Genomic DNA, 17,156 nt, shown 5'->3' with positions numbered 1-17,156 from the left:
AGAGGAGAGGAGAGGAGAGGAGAGGAGAGGAGAGGAGAGGAGAGGAGGAAGCATTTCATGTCAGCATGATTGGCGATTAACATTAAGGTACAATTCCTTCCCAATTCCTTGAAAGAGTCCACTTTTGACAATTCAGAAGGTCATTGAAATCAAGGTGGGAAATGTAAGGAGGCATGAGCTGAAGGCTTGTTTATGTTTGCCCTCCAAACACTTAAGAAGGGACTGCCTGGTGCTACCATCACAGAGCTAAAGGCAGGGGGTCCTGGAACATGGGACCCCACGGCCAGGTTGCTCTGCTCCCAGCTTGAGCCCTGCAAGGTTAGCTTCGACTGTCCCTCAGTGTCATGGGCTGTGTAGATAAAACCAATCCTGAATCGGGCACCTGGCTGGCTCAGTCAGTGAGACACGCGACTTTTCATCTCGGGATTGTGAGCTCGAGCCCTGTGTGGGGTGGAGAGGTTATTTAAATAAAGAAGATCTTTAAAAAAAAAAAAAAAATCAATCATGCATCAGGATGGAGTGAGTTCCTCCTCCCTTCTATCTGTGTGATGAATGAAGGCCAATTCACTTCCTATTTCTGGGGATGATGTTGACCTGTGGTTCACAAGCAGCCTAAGACTTTGCTGCTTGGCCAGTACAGAAATAGGGACAATGAGGAATGCCTTTGACTGCCAGGAATAAAAAATTGAACCCATACAGTGTATATACACTATGGTTGTTTATTCCTCTCACCTAACAGGATGTCCAGAGATAGGTGGTTCCAAGCTTGGCTCAGCATCTCTGCAATATGGTGTTTCTTTCCTTCCTTCCTTCCTTCCTTCCTTCCTTCCTTCCTTCCTTCCTTCCTTCCTTCTTTCCTTCCTTCCTGTGTCTATTTATTTTTGAGAGAAAGAGCTGGGGAGGGACAGAGAGAGGGGAGGACAGAGGATCTGAAGTGGGCTCTGTGTTGACAGCAGAAAGCCTGATGAGGGGCTTGAACTTATGAACTGTGAGATCATGACCTGAGCTAAAGTTGGACGCTTAACTGACCGAGCCACCCAGGCGCCCCTGCAATATGGTGTTTCTGAGGGAGAATCCCTTCAACCCTCTCTGCCTGTCCTACATGATCTCACTGTGTCTGCAACAGCTCTGGTCACATCCTCACCCAGTAGTATTCTCCAAAGAGTGGAAAGGGACGAATGGAAAGGGAGTCTTTCTAAGAAGCCAGCTTCTGTCATTTCTCGGGGAAGAAAATCTTCCAGTGAGCTCCCCCAGCAGGCTTCCATTCACATCTAGCAGAAACGGGTCACATGCCCACTCCTACACCAGTTGGTGGATGGGATTGCAGTGACACGGGATGAAAGTAGCCATGATTCTTCTCAAGGTTCTGGGAAGAGACCCCCCTTTCCGTGCTGCCTGTTCTATGTCAGATATCAGAACAAAAGTGCAGATCCATTAGCAAGGAAAGGGTGGGGAGAAGCGGGGGTGGGATGGCGGTTGATGAGACCGGCTACCAGTGGAGTCTGCCATGGTGGCCCGTGCAGTGAAGACCTATAGCTCCGCTGAGGGCACAGTGTGCGACCGAGAACAGGAGCCTCTTGGGGCATTTAACCTTGCAGCTATATTGCATGAGAGACATAGAGGGCCTCCAGCTTCCAAGTCTAAAAAAGAGATTGGGCTCTACCAGAAGGCCAGACTCCAGAGTGCAGGATATTTTTCCAAATGACAAACTGCCAGGCTACAGTGGATTAGCTCAACTCTGGGCAGGGCAGATTTGTGTGCCCTTAATGTTCTGCTGATTTAAATGGAAAGGCCATGGATTGTTTCTATGCTTTGTCCTTTCTCTCATGGTCAATTGATACATTAAATCATTTTTTGTAACGAAACAGTCATTCAGGGTGTCTTTAGCAACTGGGATGCAGGAAGAAAAGATGCCTAGACCTGGAACAGGTCCCACATGCTGCTGGGGACCAGCTTCCACATTGGAGAATCCCCTTTGTATATTTTCTTGCTCAATCAGTAAGCACTTGATAATCAGAGTGCAGGAAAGAGTTTTTCATCAGGAGTACCAGATTTGATGGGTGGCAAAATTCTAATGCAAAACCCCCAAAACATAAGCAGAAACAAAACAAAGGGAAGGTCTTGCATTTCCTCCTAAGAACTGTTCCAAAGGCTGGTTCCAGGAAGGGTTTGTGGAATGAGTCCAAACCCAGCACTGTGTCTGGGACGGAGGCCAGGGAGCTGCTGGGAGGTCTGGGGGAAAGAGGAGAAGCTGTGTTTGAGTTATAGAGTCGTATGCAGACTCGCCTGAGCTCTAGACCAGCCACATGCCACCTTCTCAGAGTCCACTTGTGTTTCTGTCTACCGGCCTTCTGCCTGCCCTAACATCATAATCCAGTGACGTTCATTAAACATCTTTACCGCTCATGTTTCAGCCCTGTGCTTTAAATGTATGATTTGCTATAAACATTGTGTGGGACCTTGTCTCTCCAATCCATTCTTTAGCCCAAATCCCTTCCCTACCAACCTCATACTGAGGAGGAAGAGGAGAATGAGGTTTTCAGTCTTGATACCTTTATAATCAAGCCAGGTGCATAGGCAGTATTTACATAGAACGTTAAACAGCCGGGGCACCTGGGTGGCTTAGTTGGTTGGCATCCGACTTCAGCTCAGGTCATGATCTCACAGCTTGTGAGTTCAAGCCCCACAGCAGGCTCTGTGCTGACAGCTCAGAGCCTGGAGCCTGCTTCACATTCTGTGTCTCTCTCTCTCTCTCTCTGCCATTCCCCTGCTCGTGCTCTGTCTCTCACTCTCTCAAAAATAAACATTAAACACACACACACACACACACACACACACACACACACACACACACAAAACAGCCATGTAGTGATTCCATGGTGAAATGTAGTAAAGTATGTAGTAGGTGTGCCGTGAGAGCTCAAAGGGGCGAGGTTGGTCAGATAAGGGCCATTGGGAATGAGAGTCGCAATTACGGCACTGGGGGAGGGGAGAATTGGGACTGCGAGAGAAGAGGGAAGGGGGTGGCCAGCGGAGGGAACAGCACGAATGGAAGCTTGGTGGTGGTGACATGTTGCCTAGAAGTGCTGAGAGGCGGACGTGAGGTCAGGACTAGGGAAGGAAGGAGTTCAGCCTAGTTGGAAGTCAAGTGGCTCTGTTGACAACAGATAGGAAAGCTCCAACAAGATGGCAGATTGCATCAGGACAAGCAGCTTCTGTGACCGTAATGAGAGGCAGGGAACCGCCGAGTCCCCGGAGAAGATGGATGGATGACACCGTAAGCGGGCGGTGCTGAAAAATCACACTGGCTGCTGGTTGTTCTCAGTTTGGTTTGGTTTGTTGCTGTTTTTGTTTTTTTTTGTTTTTTGTTTTTTGCGGGGATTTTTTACCCTAAAATGCTGGTTTGGTCCAGGTGTAGAGAAGGTAGCCCTCTGTGCCACAGAAAACTGAATGTCACTATTGTTGAGTCATAACAACAAGTTCTGCAGAAAATCTAAAACACAAACGAAAGCACCGCAGAAATATTTCTGGCTTCGGAACTATTTGCTTCTTTATTTTGAGTAAAATTGTACCCCTGTGTGTTTTTGTGCAAATGTTATTTTTCTCTGCATGGTCTATATTAGCTTATTAACCTGTAATCAAAATTTAAATTTTTTTTTTTTTCCCTCACAGTTTTGCTCATTCGGGAGTCGCCTCATGGGACGAGGGTACTATGTGTTTGATAGAAGATGGGATCGTTTTCGATTCGCACTAAACTCCATGGTAGAAAAACACTTGAATTCCCAGATGTGGAAGTAAGTGCGCAGTTTTCGTGCTGTATGTGCTCAGAGCTGCCCCACGATGGTCTGAACCCCAGCTTTCTAGATCAATGTTGGTAGTTGGCTTTTCGTAGAGCAAAATGATTCTGAGAACGGGATCCATGATTAATTCTTTAATGTCAGCGCTTCTTAATGCCTTGCCCCCAGTTTTTCAGAGACGCGTTGGATATATGGTATGCTTTGTCTTTCTTTGGAGATCATTTTTCTGTTGGTAATCTTCTAAACTAGGTGAAAAGAGTAGTAGATAAGATCTCGTGTATGCAAGAGTGTTAAAGGGCCTTTATGCTCTGACTGAGAACATCTAAGGATACTAAGAATATGCCTCTGTTTGTAATGTCAATGCTACAGTGTCGATGCTAAAAACTTCACTATGGTTATGGACCAATTTCTAATTGTTTAATGTCCTGTGGAAAAAATATGTACAGCGGCCAACAAGGCAGAGCCCAGGCGATGTTTGAAGTTGGTTAAGCTTGTCTTTGGCCCTTCCCACCTAGCTAGATCTCTCTCCTCGCCTCTCCCTGTGTTTCTCTCCACCCTAAACCCCAGCTTCTATTCCATCTCTCTGAGCCCCCTTTGTTCTCCAACACCTCCCAATAGGAGAGTCATAAAAAGGGAAGAAAACTTCCTGATTTAGGCAAATGCCACTATGAGAGAATGACAAGCTAGACCCTCTCCAACCACGGCACATAAGGAGCACCAGTGCCGGCCACTCAAGCCCACTGGCAGCCCCCACCCCCACCCCTACCCAGGTGAGCTCTTAAGACCTCACAACCCATTAGAGTCATGGATCCCTCAGGTCTAGGCCCAGGAAAGGCCAACGCCAAACCCCTCACCCTGCCTGCCCAGGGAAGCCCAGGAAGGGCAGGAAGGCTTTCCTGAGACACAGGAGGGTGCTGTGGGTGGCGGGCCTGGGAACAGAATTCAGAGCTTGCCCCTCCCCCAGCTTCCCTCCTCTCTCCCAGGCAGCTCCTTTTCACCACGACGCCCAAAGAGCTTCCGGACCCAAGCTCGTAGCAGAAACAAGCCCCACGGTGTGTGCCGTAAACTGGCCTAGTGGACTCAACGTTGACACTTGCCACAAAGTAGGAAAGGGCCACAAGAGAAGCTTATCGTTTCTTCCCACTGAAACGACTGCTCAGTGTGTCTAAAAGGCACCCTTGGTTTCTGCCTGTGTCCATTCTAAACGCCAACACACGGGCGCTGCATGCGGGGTTACCGTGTTCTCAGTTATTTGGTTGTTTATCCTTCTGCACTTGTTCCCCCAAGATGGCAGCCCGCCCCGGTGATTCTTTCCGCTCTTTGCTCTCCTGTGTTGTGGAAGTGTAAATCCCGGACACGTGGAAGGAATGTGTTGATCTGTATTTCGCTACCTGGTGTCCTGTCAGCTCAAGCTCCATATTCCTTTCCTCCTCAGGCACAGAAACCCGAGCCACAGGGCATCAGGTCCCTCCCCCCTTTTCAGGACTTGCCTAACCAATCTGCTGTCACTGAGCAACATTGGGGCTGCCTGGGTGTCAACTCTGGAAAGCGTAGCACCCCGCTGCCCTCTCAACCTCGCTGCCCAAACCCCAGGCCCCGACGGGCCCGAACCTGGAGGGATGGCAGCCGATGGGGGCGTGGAAGACATTAGGAAGAAAAGGAACGGCCAAGACTCTTTTTTCTTTAACAAGCATTTAACTCTGCATCAGGAGACGCCAACACAGTATTCTCTTTCAGCCAGGTCAGCATCTGGATCTCCATGCCAGCTGGCAGGGGAGGATGGGCACTGTCAGTAATTTATGCGCATCTGTGGGCTTTTGTACGGGACTTCCCTAGGCCGGCGTGCAAAGTTTAAACCAGGGCACAGTCCGCAAAGCTGAAATCCGCTGCCATTTGGCACCTAGAAAAACATATAAACTATTTAGCACGGGATGGGGGGGGGGGGGGGTGGGGCCCCCCGGGACAGTGAGCCTCCACATGCCCCTCACTCCCCTGCCCTCTCTCCCCTCTGCCTCTGCTATCCACTTATGATTAGTGCGGGAAAAGAAGGAAAGGGATAGAGAGTAGGCTAAAAAGTAGCATCCATCCCAGTCCTGAGTGCCAGCTGGGCAAGACTGGGGACTTCAGCCCTGCTTGTCCACACAAGTTGAAGCACACATTTATACTATTGAATGGGAAAGTTACAAATTGGGACGTTCAGAGTAGATCCCACTGAAGGGCACTGATTGGGGTCCTCTCTAAATGAGCCATCTGGTATTCAGAAAATAACATTTATTACAAGTAACTGCAAACCTCTGCCCACGTGTATTTCTATCCACATTTTAGCTAGTAAGAAACTTGAGTCAGGGAAAGATGGAGTGGATTGCCTGTGGCACCACAGCCAGGAACAGAGACAGCAGGGAGAGTGTGCTCATGCCACACGTTGCAAGGAATCGCCCCTAAAGCATCAGGAAGGGGTTGTGCAGTGCCAGACAGTTTTAAGGGCGTGTCTAGACCTTTCCGGTCTGATATCATGGGAGTCCTTGCCCAGCATGCTTAGTTATGTTGCTGCTGAGAATTCACCTGCCCACCCATCCAGCCACCCACCCACCTACCCACCCATCCATCCATCCATCCATCCATCCATTCACTCATTAGTTCATTGCAACAAGAACTAACGTAGCACTGATTTAGTGTGGACAGGATCTTTTACGTTCTTTAGGCCTAAGAAAAAGTAGATTTTCGAACGTCATCGTGGCCACAGTGGATTTGGCAACATTTTTCTCTTATATTTGATCTGTTTGATCTGATGTTTTCAAGGACACTGTGCTTCTGTATTCAAGGACTCCTCTGGATTCCACCCTAAAGATGGAAACCATAGGCTCCACCACATTGCAGGCAGGACACTGAATCTTCAGGGCAGCGCTAGGAGAGGCATTTCCTTCACAGTGGGGCCTCATCCTGCTGCTGCAGCCAAGAGAGTGGCCTCCAAGGACAGAAGGGCTTTCGAGAGGCCTCGTCTCACGTCTTGCTCGAAGCTATGGGGGTGCAGGCCCCAAGCCTGCCCACCTTGAAGTACCACTTTCAAAGAAAGAGAGCTAGTTCCTAACTGCTGGGGTGGGGGGCTCAGCTACACTGAAAATGATTTCCAGGCAAAAGCGGGGGGTGGGGGGCGGGCAGCAAGGGGAGAACTAGGAAAGAGCCCGTTTGAAAATACTCACCTGGCTCCTGAGGTCAGTATCCCTTCCTGCAGAATAAAATGAGGAACGAACGGTGACCCCCAAAGCCCCTATGCTCCTCCTCCTGGTTCCCAGAGTAGCAGCAATATTGACCCAGGCCATGGTTTGGACATGGGAGTCAAAAGACAGGGTTTATAGGCAGGCCCCAAGAGTGACCCGCCACTGGGTGCTGCCCTTGGTTCCACAGAGTACAGGAGACAGGGAGTTTGCTCCCAGGGACCCCCAACCTCCTGGAAGACCCTCCTCCCCCCGACCTTGTGTTCTCCTGTGCCCACATCCTGCATCTGTCTTCAGAACAAAGTGGAAAGTCCCGATCCCCTTGTCTGGATACATGCGGGTCCCTATCTTCTCACCTCACCCTGACACAGAGATGGGGAGGCCTGTGGGAGGGCAGCCACACCCCCACTGTAGCTCCCCAGAGTGAGAGCCAAGGTTGGGTGATGTGAATAGAAATAAATCGGCAACAGCAGCCCCAGGCCCACGTGGACACGCCTCTCTGGAGTAAACCGGAGCCTGCAGGCAGCAAAGGCCCGAGAATGCTGGCCTGGGAGCAGGGGGGGAGGCAGGGCACAGGAGGGGCTGGGAAGCCCTGAGCGGCAGTGTGCAGGGGTGACCCCGGGGTGCCGGTGGCAAAGCCCTGTCCTCACACCTCTTACTTCAAGCCAGGACCTAACTGTGAAATGACTACTGCTCATTAAAAACCACCTTCATCACTGCCAGAAAAAAAAAAAAAAAGAGCGAGAACACTGTTGGGGAAACTTCTATTCTAAATAACATTCGCCTTTATTCACGAAGCCAAATCAGCCATTATCCAGTAGCCAAGCGTGGAGACAAGGATGTGAAAACCTGAAAGCATTCAATATAGGTTGCTGGATGTTGCAATGGGGGGAGCCACAGGGAAGGGCCATAATTCAGAGTCCGCCATCCTCCAAGGCTTCATCCTCCATAGTCTGGTTCTACTGGGGTTCCTCTGTAGCCCTGAGGCTCATGCTTACTCGAGCCTCTGGAGCAGTGCCAAGCCTGTTTCTCACGGTTTCTCTCTCACTCTTCTCTCATGTTTAGGAAGATCCCTCCTGCGGCAGATAGCCCCATGCCCTCGCCAGCAGCCCACACCTCCACCCCCGTTCCAGCATCCGTTTTACAGCCTTTCAGCAACCCCAGTGCTGTGTATCTTCCTTCAGCCCCCATCAGCTCGAGACTCACCTCTTCTTACATAATGACATCAGCCATGCTCTCAAACGCAGCTTTTGTGGCGTCGCCGGACCCGAGCGCCCTCATGTCACACACCACAGCTTTCCCCCATGTGGCTGCAACCCTCAGCATCATGGACTCAACCTTCAAGGCCCCATCCGCCGTGTCCCCGATACCAGCCGCCATCCCTTCCCCATCCCACAAGCCATCCAAAACCAAAACCAGCAAATCCTCAAAAGTCAAAGACCTGTCCGCCCGTAGCGACGAGTCTCCAAGTAACAAAAAGAGGAAGCCGCAGCCTTCGACTTCCTCCTCCTCCTCCTCATTATCCTTGCAGACATCCCTCTCGTCTCCATTATCAGGGCCCCACAAAAAGAACTGTGTGTTGAATGCCAGTTCAGCTTTGAACTCCTATCAGGCGGCCCCTCCCTATAACAGTCTGTCTGTGCACAACTCCAACAATGGGGTGAGCCCACTCAGTGCCAAACTGGAGCCCTCAGGACGGACCTCGCTGCCCAGTGGCCCCGCGGACATAGTGAGACACGTGGGCTCGGTGGGCGGCAGCAGTGACTCCTGTCCCCTCTCTGTGCCCTCCCTTGCAGGGGACCTCTCTCTGGCCTCACACAATGCCGTGTCTTCGCTGCCCCTCTCTTTTGACAAATCAGAAGGAAAAAAGCGTAAGAACTCGAGTTCTAGTAGCAAAGCCTGTAAAATCACTAAAATGCCTGGTATGAATAGCGTTCACAAAAAGAACCCACCCGGCCTTCTCGCACCGGTGCCCGATCCCGTTAACAGCACCTCCTCTCGGCAGGTAAGGGACCCGTGTTTCCAGGGGCCTCCCGGCGCTGCCTTCACGGGCTCTGGGGGGGCAGAGGGAGCTGGGCAGCGCCCCTGCTCAGCCAGGTAGCTCAGGTAACAGAGCAGCCTCCGTTCCGAGAACCGAGTAGTTGAGTACTTTGCCGCTGCGTGCTAAGTAAGCTGTCGCGAGCGAGCGCTGCGCGCATGTCACTTACTTTAAACCTCACCACCCAGCGCAGTCGGTGCAGTTGTCAGCACCACTCTACAGATGGGGACGCTGAGGCACAGGGAGAGTCTGAGCTCCCCCTCCTCTTCTGTCGCTTTTGGATCTTGAGTTTTGAGCACAATTTCATTACATCTGGTCTATGGGAATCCCCTCCGTGAGAGCCCGAGGCCCAGGCAGGTCCAGTGATGACCCGGGCCACCTGGGCTATGGTAGGCGGTGCTACTGCCTCCCGGGGTGACTGACTGTCCCCACTCTTCCAGGCAACCTCGGCCCCACCTCCTCCTATGATAAAACTGCATCTCACACCTATAGGCACAGAAGGGTCCGATGCCACCTGCAAATAGGGTGTGTTGTGAGGAAGTCTGGGAAAGTGGGGCGTGGTCTGAGAAGAGCCCAAGACCAGCCGTCCTCAAATCTGATCTTTTCCCCCAGGCGGGGGAGCTACTTAGCAAATGCCCACCCCCTCCAGACTCTGCTAGGAGAGGGCAGAGGTGGTGGGAGGGCCCATCCCTAGCCTGAGCCCCACCGGGGCAGCAGGGCGAACAGGGGGCTACAGCTGCCCACGTTTAGAATGAAGTGGGCCGGACCCTAAGGCCAGCCCTGTCTAGGGAAGAGGACTATGGAGGGATGAGAGGCAGTTAAACAGATGTTTTAATTTTTATGTCATCTTTATATGAGACTTGTTACAACCTCACAAAGAGAACATCTGGGGGGGTTCACAAATCACAGGTAAACACCTGAGAAACCGCACGTTTGGCTCTCGGGGGCCAGACAGGCTGCACACTGAGGCCAAGGGGAGACAAGGGGAGATGTAGGTCCTCCCACTAGAGCCCTGTGGCTGCAGCAGATGCGCCACCATCTGATCCCCCCCGCCCCCAATTCCAGGGGTGCAGAGGAAAGGGGCTGGCACCCACAGACTAAGCTGCTGGTCCGGGCCACCTCCAGGCCTCAGGATGAAGGGTAGAACCAGGACTTTCTAAACTTGAACTTGCACAGGCAGCCCCTGGGGGTCTTATGAACCTGCAGACTCTTTGTCAACAGGTCTGGGGTGCCACTCTCTGGCTTACAGGCCACACCCTGAGCAACAAGGCTATAGTGTCACCCATTTTATTTTTAAAAGTTTTTATTTATTTATATATTTATTTTGAAAGAGAGAGAGAGCCGGGGAGGGTCAGTGAGAGAGGAAGAGAGAATCCCAAGGAGGCTCCGTGCTGTCAGCGCAACACCCAGTGTGGGACTCAAACTCATGAACCGTGAGATCACGACCCGAGCCAAAATCAAAAGTCAGGCACTTAACCGACTGAGCCACCCAGGTGCACCTAGTGTCACCCACTTTATATAAAGTTCTAGCCGCTAACACTTACTTCTGGGATGGGCTCCGTTCCAAGCACTTCAGATATATTAATTCCTTTCATTGTTACCTGTTATTACCCCCATTTTACAAATGAGTAAACCGAGGCACAGGAAGGTTAAACAATGTGCCCAAAGTCACACAGCAAGGAAATAGTAGGGCTGAGATTTAAACCTAGGCAATTTGACTCTGGAGTCTAGACGCTTAACCCCCATGCCTCTGTGTTAATGTTGCCCTGTTTGTTCTTGGGTCAGCAGGACTCTATGAAATATTTAGTAAACACAATGAATTAGTCAAAAATGAATGAATGAAAAAGTTTAGTAAACACAATGCATTAGTCCTGAAAGGAGCAGACGAGCCTCCAGCAGAGTATTTATCAGGAGGGAAATCAAAAAAGCAGATTACTTGAACAGCTGCCTTGGTCTAGCCAGCACTGGCTCCCTAATGCAGGCAATACTTGCCTGGGTGCTTGTCACCAGGCCATTAAGAAAAGGCTTTGTCCAGGGGCACCTGGGTGGCTCAGTCGATTAAGCATCTGACTTCAGCTCAGGTCATGATCCCACGTTTTGTGAGTTGAAGCCCCGCATCGGGCTCTGTCCTGACAGCTCAGAGCCTGGAGCCTGCTTCAAATTCTGTGTCTCCCTCTCTCTCTGCCCCTCCCCTGCTCATGGTTTGTCTCTCTGTCTCTCAAAATAAATAAATGTTAAAAAAAAAAAAATTTTTTTTTTTAAAGAAAGAAAGAAAAGGCTTTGTCCAGGGTCACCACTGGTGATTTCCAAGTGTTGGGGAAAGGCCTTTGCAATCGGTGTTGATCCCGTTAGGAGACTGGAGAAGCATAACATAGGTTGAGAAATTCAAGGTATGGGCTTTGGGAACCAAATAGGGCTCTCTTAAATTGTGTCTGGGAAGCATAAGACCAGAATTGCCACAGAGATATTAAATTGAACCAAAACCAGACTGCCAATGTAAGGCAAACATCTTTATGCAAAGGTGAGTTAACGTAGAGGACGATGCTCTCTATAGGTCTCTATAGGCTCCAGGAGGAGCTGCCTGCTAGAAGGGTAATCACCTGAGGAACCAGCTCCCCAGGTGCCCAGGACGGTCACAGAGAAAGGGAAGGAGCCCCATAGCCACACCCACCTGCCCCCAGCGCCGTTTGCCTTGTTTTCTGAAGAATAGCAAGGTGTCGGCTATGTCTTCTGGCCAAGAAAACTGACCCAGAAAAAGATGCAGGCTTTTATCCTGAGCTAGTCCAAGGGAATCTGAGCCGGAAACCAGATGGGTCTGGGACTGCTCTGCGAGGTCAGGGATGGAAAAGCTGGGGCCTCTGCAGGGTTAAATGCCCCCCCAGGAGGGGCCGGGCCTCTTGCCAGATGCCTTTATCCTCACCCCCTGAAACCCACGGTCTACATCTGGGAAGCAGAATGAAGAGTTCCCCTCCATTCTGCGTTCTCTCTGGGACGGGAAGGGTGTCAGCAAGATGCCCCCCAAGGCATTTTCATCTCCTCTGCCATCTGAGATGGAAACACTAGCCATGCACCGCTCGGAGGGAGGGATGGCGCTCTTGTACCCCGGGCGGCGCAGGGTCCCGGGGGTCTTTCACAGGCTGGCGGATCTGAGTGGGCCTCGCTGGTGTCTTTCAGGTTGGGAAAAATAGCAGCCTACCTTTGTCACAGTCCAGTCCTTCAAGCATATCCAGCCCAGGACACAGCCGACAGGTAAGGTACTGAGGGGGACGTGCACAGGGTCACCAACGCAGAGGCATGGGCAGTGGGGCAGACCCTAGCTCGAATCTCTGCTCCAGCTAAGAACAAAGCTTCCTGGCTTCCAAAGCTAGGCCTTCTGGTTAGTAGCTGTGTGCCCTTGGTCGAGTTACTTAACTTCTCTGTGCTTTAGTTTCCTCACCCATAAGGGGATCATAATGGCCCCCACCTCCTGTGGTTTTTGTGAAGATTAATCTATTCACCTAAAGCCTCTAGAAAATGCCTAACACATAGCACACTAGTATGAGCCCTGATTTTTATTAGCAGCTGTGTGATATTAGGTAGAGTAACTTCTCTGGGTCTCAGTGTTTCCATCTGTTAAATAGCAAAGGTGATGCCTACCTCCTAACGTTGTTGAGAAAATTAATGGTTTTGACTGCAGGGCCTCGCTAGGGACACCCATCAGTCAGTCCTGTCTCAAGGCCTCTGGTGAGCTGTAGCTACTGTTCAAGATGTGGTTTCCTGGTGGGAACATCCAGGGTAGATGCAGCAGTTTTTACAAATTCGAGGTGTGAGAGTAGTCAGTGTACAAATGATTTGCTACGAGGGACTGTGCGTGCCCCTGGGGGAAGCCAGGGTGGGTAGGGGATGGGGGTTTGTAGGTTACATGTGACTGTAAAAAATAAACGTATGGTGGTGTTATGTTGTCTTCAACGGGCTACAGGTTTTGTAGAGAACAAATTGCAATGTGTTTGTCTGCATTTCGGCCTTTGAGGTCTCCCCACAGATGTCAGGGTGGTGTGTGGGTGAAGATTATAGGAAAACCGTTTTTGTATCCCTAGATCAAGGAGCGCGTCTCCATCATTTTGGGTCACTTTGTGCCTGAGCACCTGAAGCCTATCCTCTGTGGGGGGGTAGGTGGGGGCAGGGGTCTGGGCCCTGGCAACCTGCCTCTGATCTTGACAAGCCTCCTGCACGGGTTGCTGGGTCCACCCAGAGGCCACACGGTCACCCTTAACAAATGTAATAATAATCAAATAGCCACATTTGTGGTGGCTTTTTCTGCAGGTGCCACGCTGAGCCCTTTACATATATATAGACCTGTTAGCAACCCTGTGAAGGACCAGTGATGAGCCTCATGTTACAGATTGGAGATACCCAGGGGAAGAGGCTAAGTAACTTGAACCCAAAGCCTCTATGTTAATCCAACACTACACTTCTTCCTTAGATAATTCTCCGTGTGGTGCACAGGTTAGATAGGAAAAGGTAAATGAACAGAGGCCAAAAAAAAAAAAAAAAAAAAGACTGGTTAATTATTGCACTTCTCTCTCTGGGAAGGGAACCACACCCCCACCCCACCATATGCATGTCCACGGGGTTTGCCCCTGTGTTTTCCCCCAAGCTAGGATCTTTGTGGCCACCTCACATGCCCCTCCTTTGCTCATTTGCCTCGTTTCTTTGCCCAAGGCAAGAGGTGGGACGGTTGCCTTAAGGGTCACGCCAGACGGAGAAAGCGGAGGCTCCGTTCTTGAGTTCTTGCGGGTAATCCCCAGTGTGTGGTTTCTACACAAGCTTTTCTTTTCTTTCCTAGAAGACCACCAACAGAACGGGCAGGATCAGGACTCTTCCGTAACAAGACTGTGAAGCCACTTCCAAACCAATGCCTGGCCACCCGGGGCTGAGGCGGGAGGAGGAGGGAGGGGTGTGCGCAGCCGGGGAGAGTTGTTTCCTGTGCCGGCGGGTGGCTCTGGCCTTTCTTCTTCCTTTTTTAATTGACCGGTTTTGAGTTCCGAAGAGAAAGCAAAAGGCAAAAGAACGTGAATTTAAGATTCACAGAAAACAGTACCAGTGTTTTGTGTCGGTTCCTTCATTTGCCACGTGTACGCGTTCTTCCAAGTTCGGGGTCGGCCCTCTATAGCTGCCGATGCTGCTGCCGCACCATCCTTTTGCTCCAGCCAGGAGAGCAGACGCTGCAAGTGTCAGTTCCTGGTTGGCGTTGTCTGAAACTCTTGAACTTGAGCACACGCCGTGCTCCTTCCGTCGACCTCTCCCACCTGTCCCTTTCATCCCCTCCCACCTGCCGCTCACGGGGTCCCCACTGGCCTTCGGGAAGGGGCTGGCTCTCACGAGCTCCCCTCTGGACAGCGTGCTGGGGGAGGGGCTTTGCTGGGAAACAGCCTGTGTCTCTGCCGAGAGCGGAGAGCTGCGGGGCCGGGCTGAGCGCCCCCAGCAGGTTCCTGCGCTGCACCAGCACCGTAGGAGCCCGACGCTGTGGGCAAGTTGGAGAAAAGTGGCCACTGAACTATGTCGTTTACCCAATACCACTGTCCAGCTGTGCAGCTCAGAGAGGATATACTGGGTCAGGAACAGGGGCTGGAATGGGCCTGGAAGGTGACAGGAAGCAGAGCGTAGGGGTAGGGGAAGATATCCCTCAAAAGACCGAGGAAACTGGGTGACTGATCATCGGAGCTTGTTAGGAATCCACGCTGCCAAATCCCTTCCCGGGTGCCGTGCACAAGGGCCCCAAAGCTGGGTGAGCCAGAGAGGGAGGAATCCCAGGGAAAAGGCACGAGACCCCAGTGCCCACAGCGATGGAGGTTCCTAAGCTGCCCTCCGGGGCCAGGCAAGAGGAGAAAACGCAAGGGTGGGGGTGCAGGAAGGGTCTGAGGGAAAGCTTCCGTGGAGGGTTAAGTATCCAACGCCTGGTGAGAATAAATACTAGCACTGCCCGCGCCCCTCCGTGCCCTGGGCCCCAGGGTCCCGTGCAATCAGCATTCCCATAGATCAGCTTATACTAGGTTATCACAAGCCCCGACTCACAGCACCCCCACCCCCAGAAAGGCATAGTAAGCCCAGCCACCGCCTAATGAGGAAGAGCCATTTGGAAGAGAGGGAAGAAAGAAGCCAGAGCCCTGCAGCTACAAAACTGTTCACACTGGAGTTTTGAAAGAAGTAGCAATACGATTAGCTCTAAGAGGGAATCATAATCAGGAATTCACAATATGACATAGGCATCCTGCGCTATTAATCATGAAACTTTGCGGACGAGATAATAGCAAGAGATCCTAGGAAGTTTTGCTTCATCCCTAAATCAGAAATGAATGCCAGTTTTACAGCTGGGCCCAAACCCTCATCCCGGCCCTCAAGTTCCCCTTTTCTGCCCCATCCCCTCAACCCAAAGATCAGACTACTGTTAAGTTTCACCACATTAGATTTTGGGAAGACGGGAAGCAAACGGAGTGATTTGTATCAATGGAATTGCACTGACAGTGTTTCTTATAGGATTCCTAAAATTTTTAATATAAAATGAAGATTTTTTTAAAAATCAGGAGTTGACATTAGGTACCAGGACATTAGTTCAGACGATTTCATTTTTATTTCTACAGTGTTAAAAGTGCACTTATATGCTGGTTTATTTACGTCTTGGGAAAAAGAGACTGCAAATTGAAGGAAGATGGTTACTCTTTCTTTTTAAAAAAAAAAAAAAGTTAAGGCAGATTTTAAGACTTATAAATGTTTAAGAAATTATAAACAGGTTAGACCCTTTGGAAAAAAGTTTAGAAGATATTCTTAAAGTAAATTTTTATAGTGTTAATTTTGTAATAATTTATGTTTTACTATATTACAGAGCTAACTGACCAGAATAGTTTCAGAAACAATATGAAACGTAGGAAAGTTTAAGCAATGTTTATATTTTTAAAATGTTCTTTGAATTATGTTTTTATTGTACATTTATTCCAACTGAAAAGTATGTACATATCTTTGTTATTTTTGCACAACTTTTGTCTTGTTCGGTTTTAAGAAGTCTGTTGGTTTTTTTTTGTTTTGTTTATAATTTATTTTAAGTTGTAAAAACTTGCAGGAGTAACAAAAAACAAAAAAAAAAATCTCAGCAACAAAATAACCCTCTGAGTTATAAACTCTTACACTCGAAGAGGGAAAACAAAGGTTGAGAGATTAAGTGGCTGCTTCTGAGAAATAATGTCTTGACAGGGACTAACGGAGCAATTCAATAGGTTTCCATGTGTGAGCTGTCTCCATCTGGAATTGCAAGCTGGAATAAAGAGGCCCCCCACCGATGCTGCTTACTTGGTGAAAGACTGGCTCTGACCAAGGTGAGGACATTGCTGGAAAACGGAGCAAAAAAGGGAAAACCCACGGTGTTTCTTCCTTCACAATCAACCACAGGTTTACTTTATAACGATGTATTAAAAACTCACAGCTTGAAAAGTGGAATGCAAATAAAAGGTTTTCTTTGGGTTTGTTTTAATGGAGTTCAACTGGACCAGCCTATTAAGCATTATTAGGGTGATCTCCTTTGGGTACTTCTGTTCATCCCCCCCAACCCCTCCCTTCCCAGCCCCTTGACTGCACACACACACACACACACACACACACATCACCACCACCTCCACCCCACCCCCCATCTACCTGAAGATCTCGTGACTTGTCGCCAGCCATAGAGGCTCGAAAGCTCTGGTTGTTAAGCATAACACAATGCATAGACCTGTCAGCCATAAAAAAAAAGCGACTTGGATAACTTGTATGCCTTCTTTTGTATCAATGTACCAATTGTAAATAATGCTGATCAACCTTTGTAGAGAATAGTTTCTACAGCATATTCTATTATTGCTGATTCTCAGTGAACTCTTGTTTTCAAAAAGGAAAAAAAGAAATTTTCTATTTACACCTTATATTTTGTTATGCCGTCGGCCCATGGCACTTTAACAAAACTCTGTGGGTTTCACGTAGCTGGTCAGTCATGGGGTATATTCAATAACTGTTGTTGCACAGACAAGGATTTGCACCTGCTCATTTGTCCTTTCCTACTACCGATTTTTAGAACCTTTTCCAGAAGAATTTTGGAGAAAG

At 49.8% G+C, this 17,156-nt stretch overlaps 1 protein-coding gene across 13 annotated transcripts in view; it reads left to right on the top strand.

The window, feature by feature from the left end:
• ATXN7L1 (ataxin 7 like 1) overlaps positions 1-16,558 on the top strand; it is a 254,775-nt gene extending 238,217 nt beyond the window's left edge. For 10 of the 13 annotated variants that reach the window (XM_040472901.1, XM_040472899.1, XM_040472911.1 and 7 more), the window contains 5 exons: positions 3,673-3,794; positions 5,233-5,538; positions 8,078-9,017; positions 12,225-12,299; positions 13,876-16,558. In XM_040472901.1, coding sequence (XP_040328835.1) covers positions 3,673-3,794; positions 5,233-5,538; positions 8,078-9,017; positions 12,225-12,299; positions 13,876-13,917 — 1,485 coding nt within the window. In that variant the 3' untranslated portion in view covers positions 13,918-16,558. The remainder of the gene's footprint in view (positions 1-3,672; positions 3,795-5,232; positions 5,539-8,077; positions 9,018-12,224; positions 12,300-13,875) is intronic. The other 3 variants (XM_040472900.1, XM_040472903.1, XM_040472902.1) reach the window with 3 other exon arrangements.
• Positions 16,559-17,156: the final 598 nt, after the last annotated feature.

Source organism: Herpailurus yagouaroundi, unplaced genomic scaffold (assembly GCF_014898765.1).
Source record: "Herpailurus yagouaroundi ecotype Mexico unplaced genomic scaffold, PumYag 100, whole genome shotgun sequence".
In the NCBI taxonomy this organism is placed as follows: domain Eukaryota; kingdom Metazoa; phylum Chordata; class Mammalia; order Carnivora; family Felidae; genus Herpailurus; species Herpailurus yagouaroundi.
This window is presented reverse-complemented; position numbering and strand designations above follow the sequence as displayed.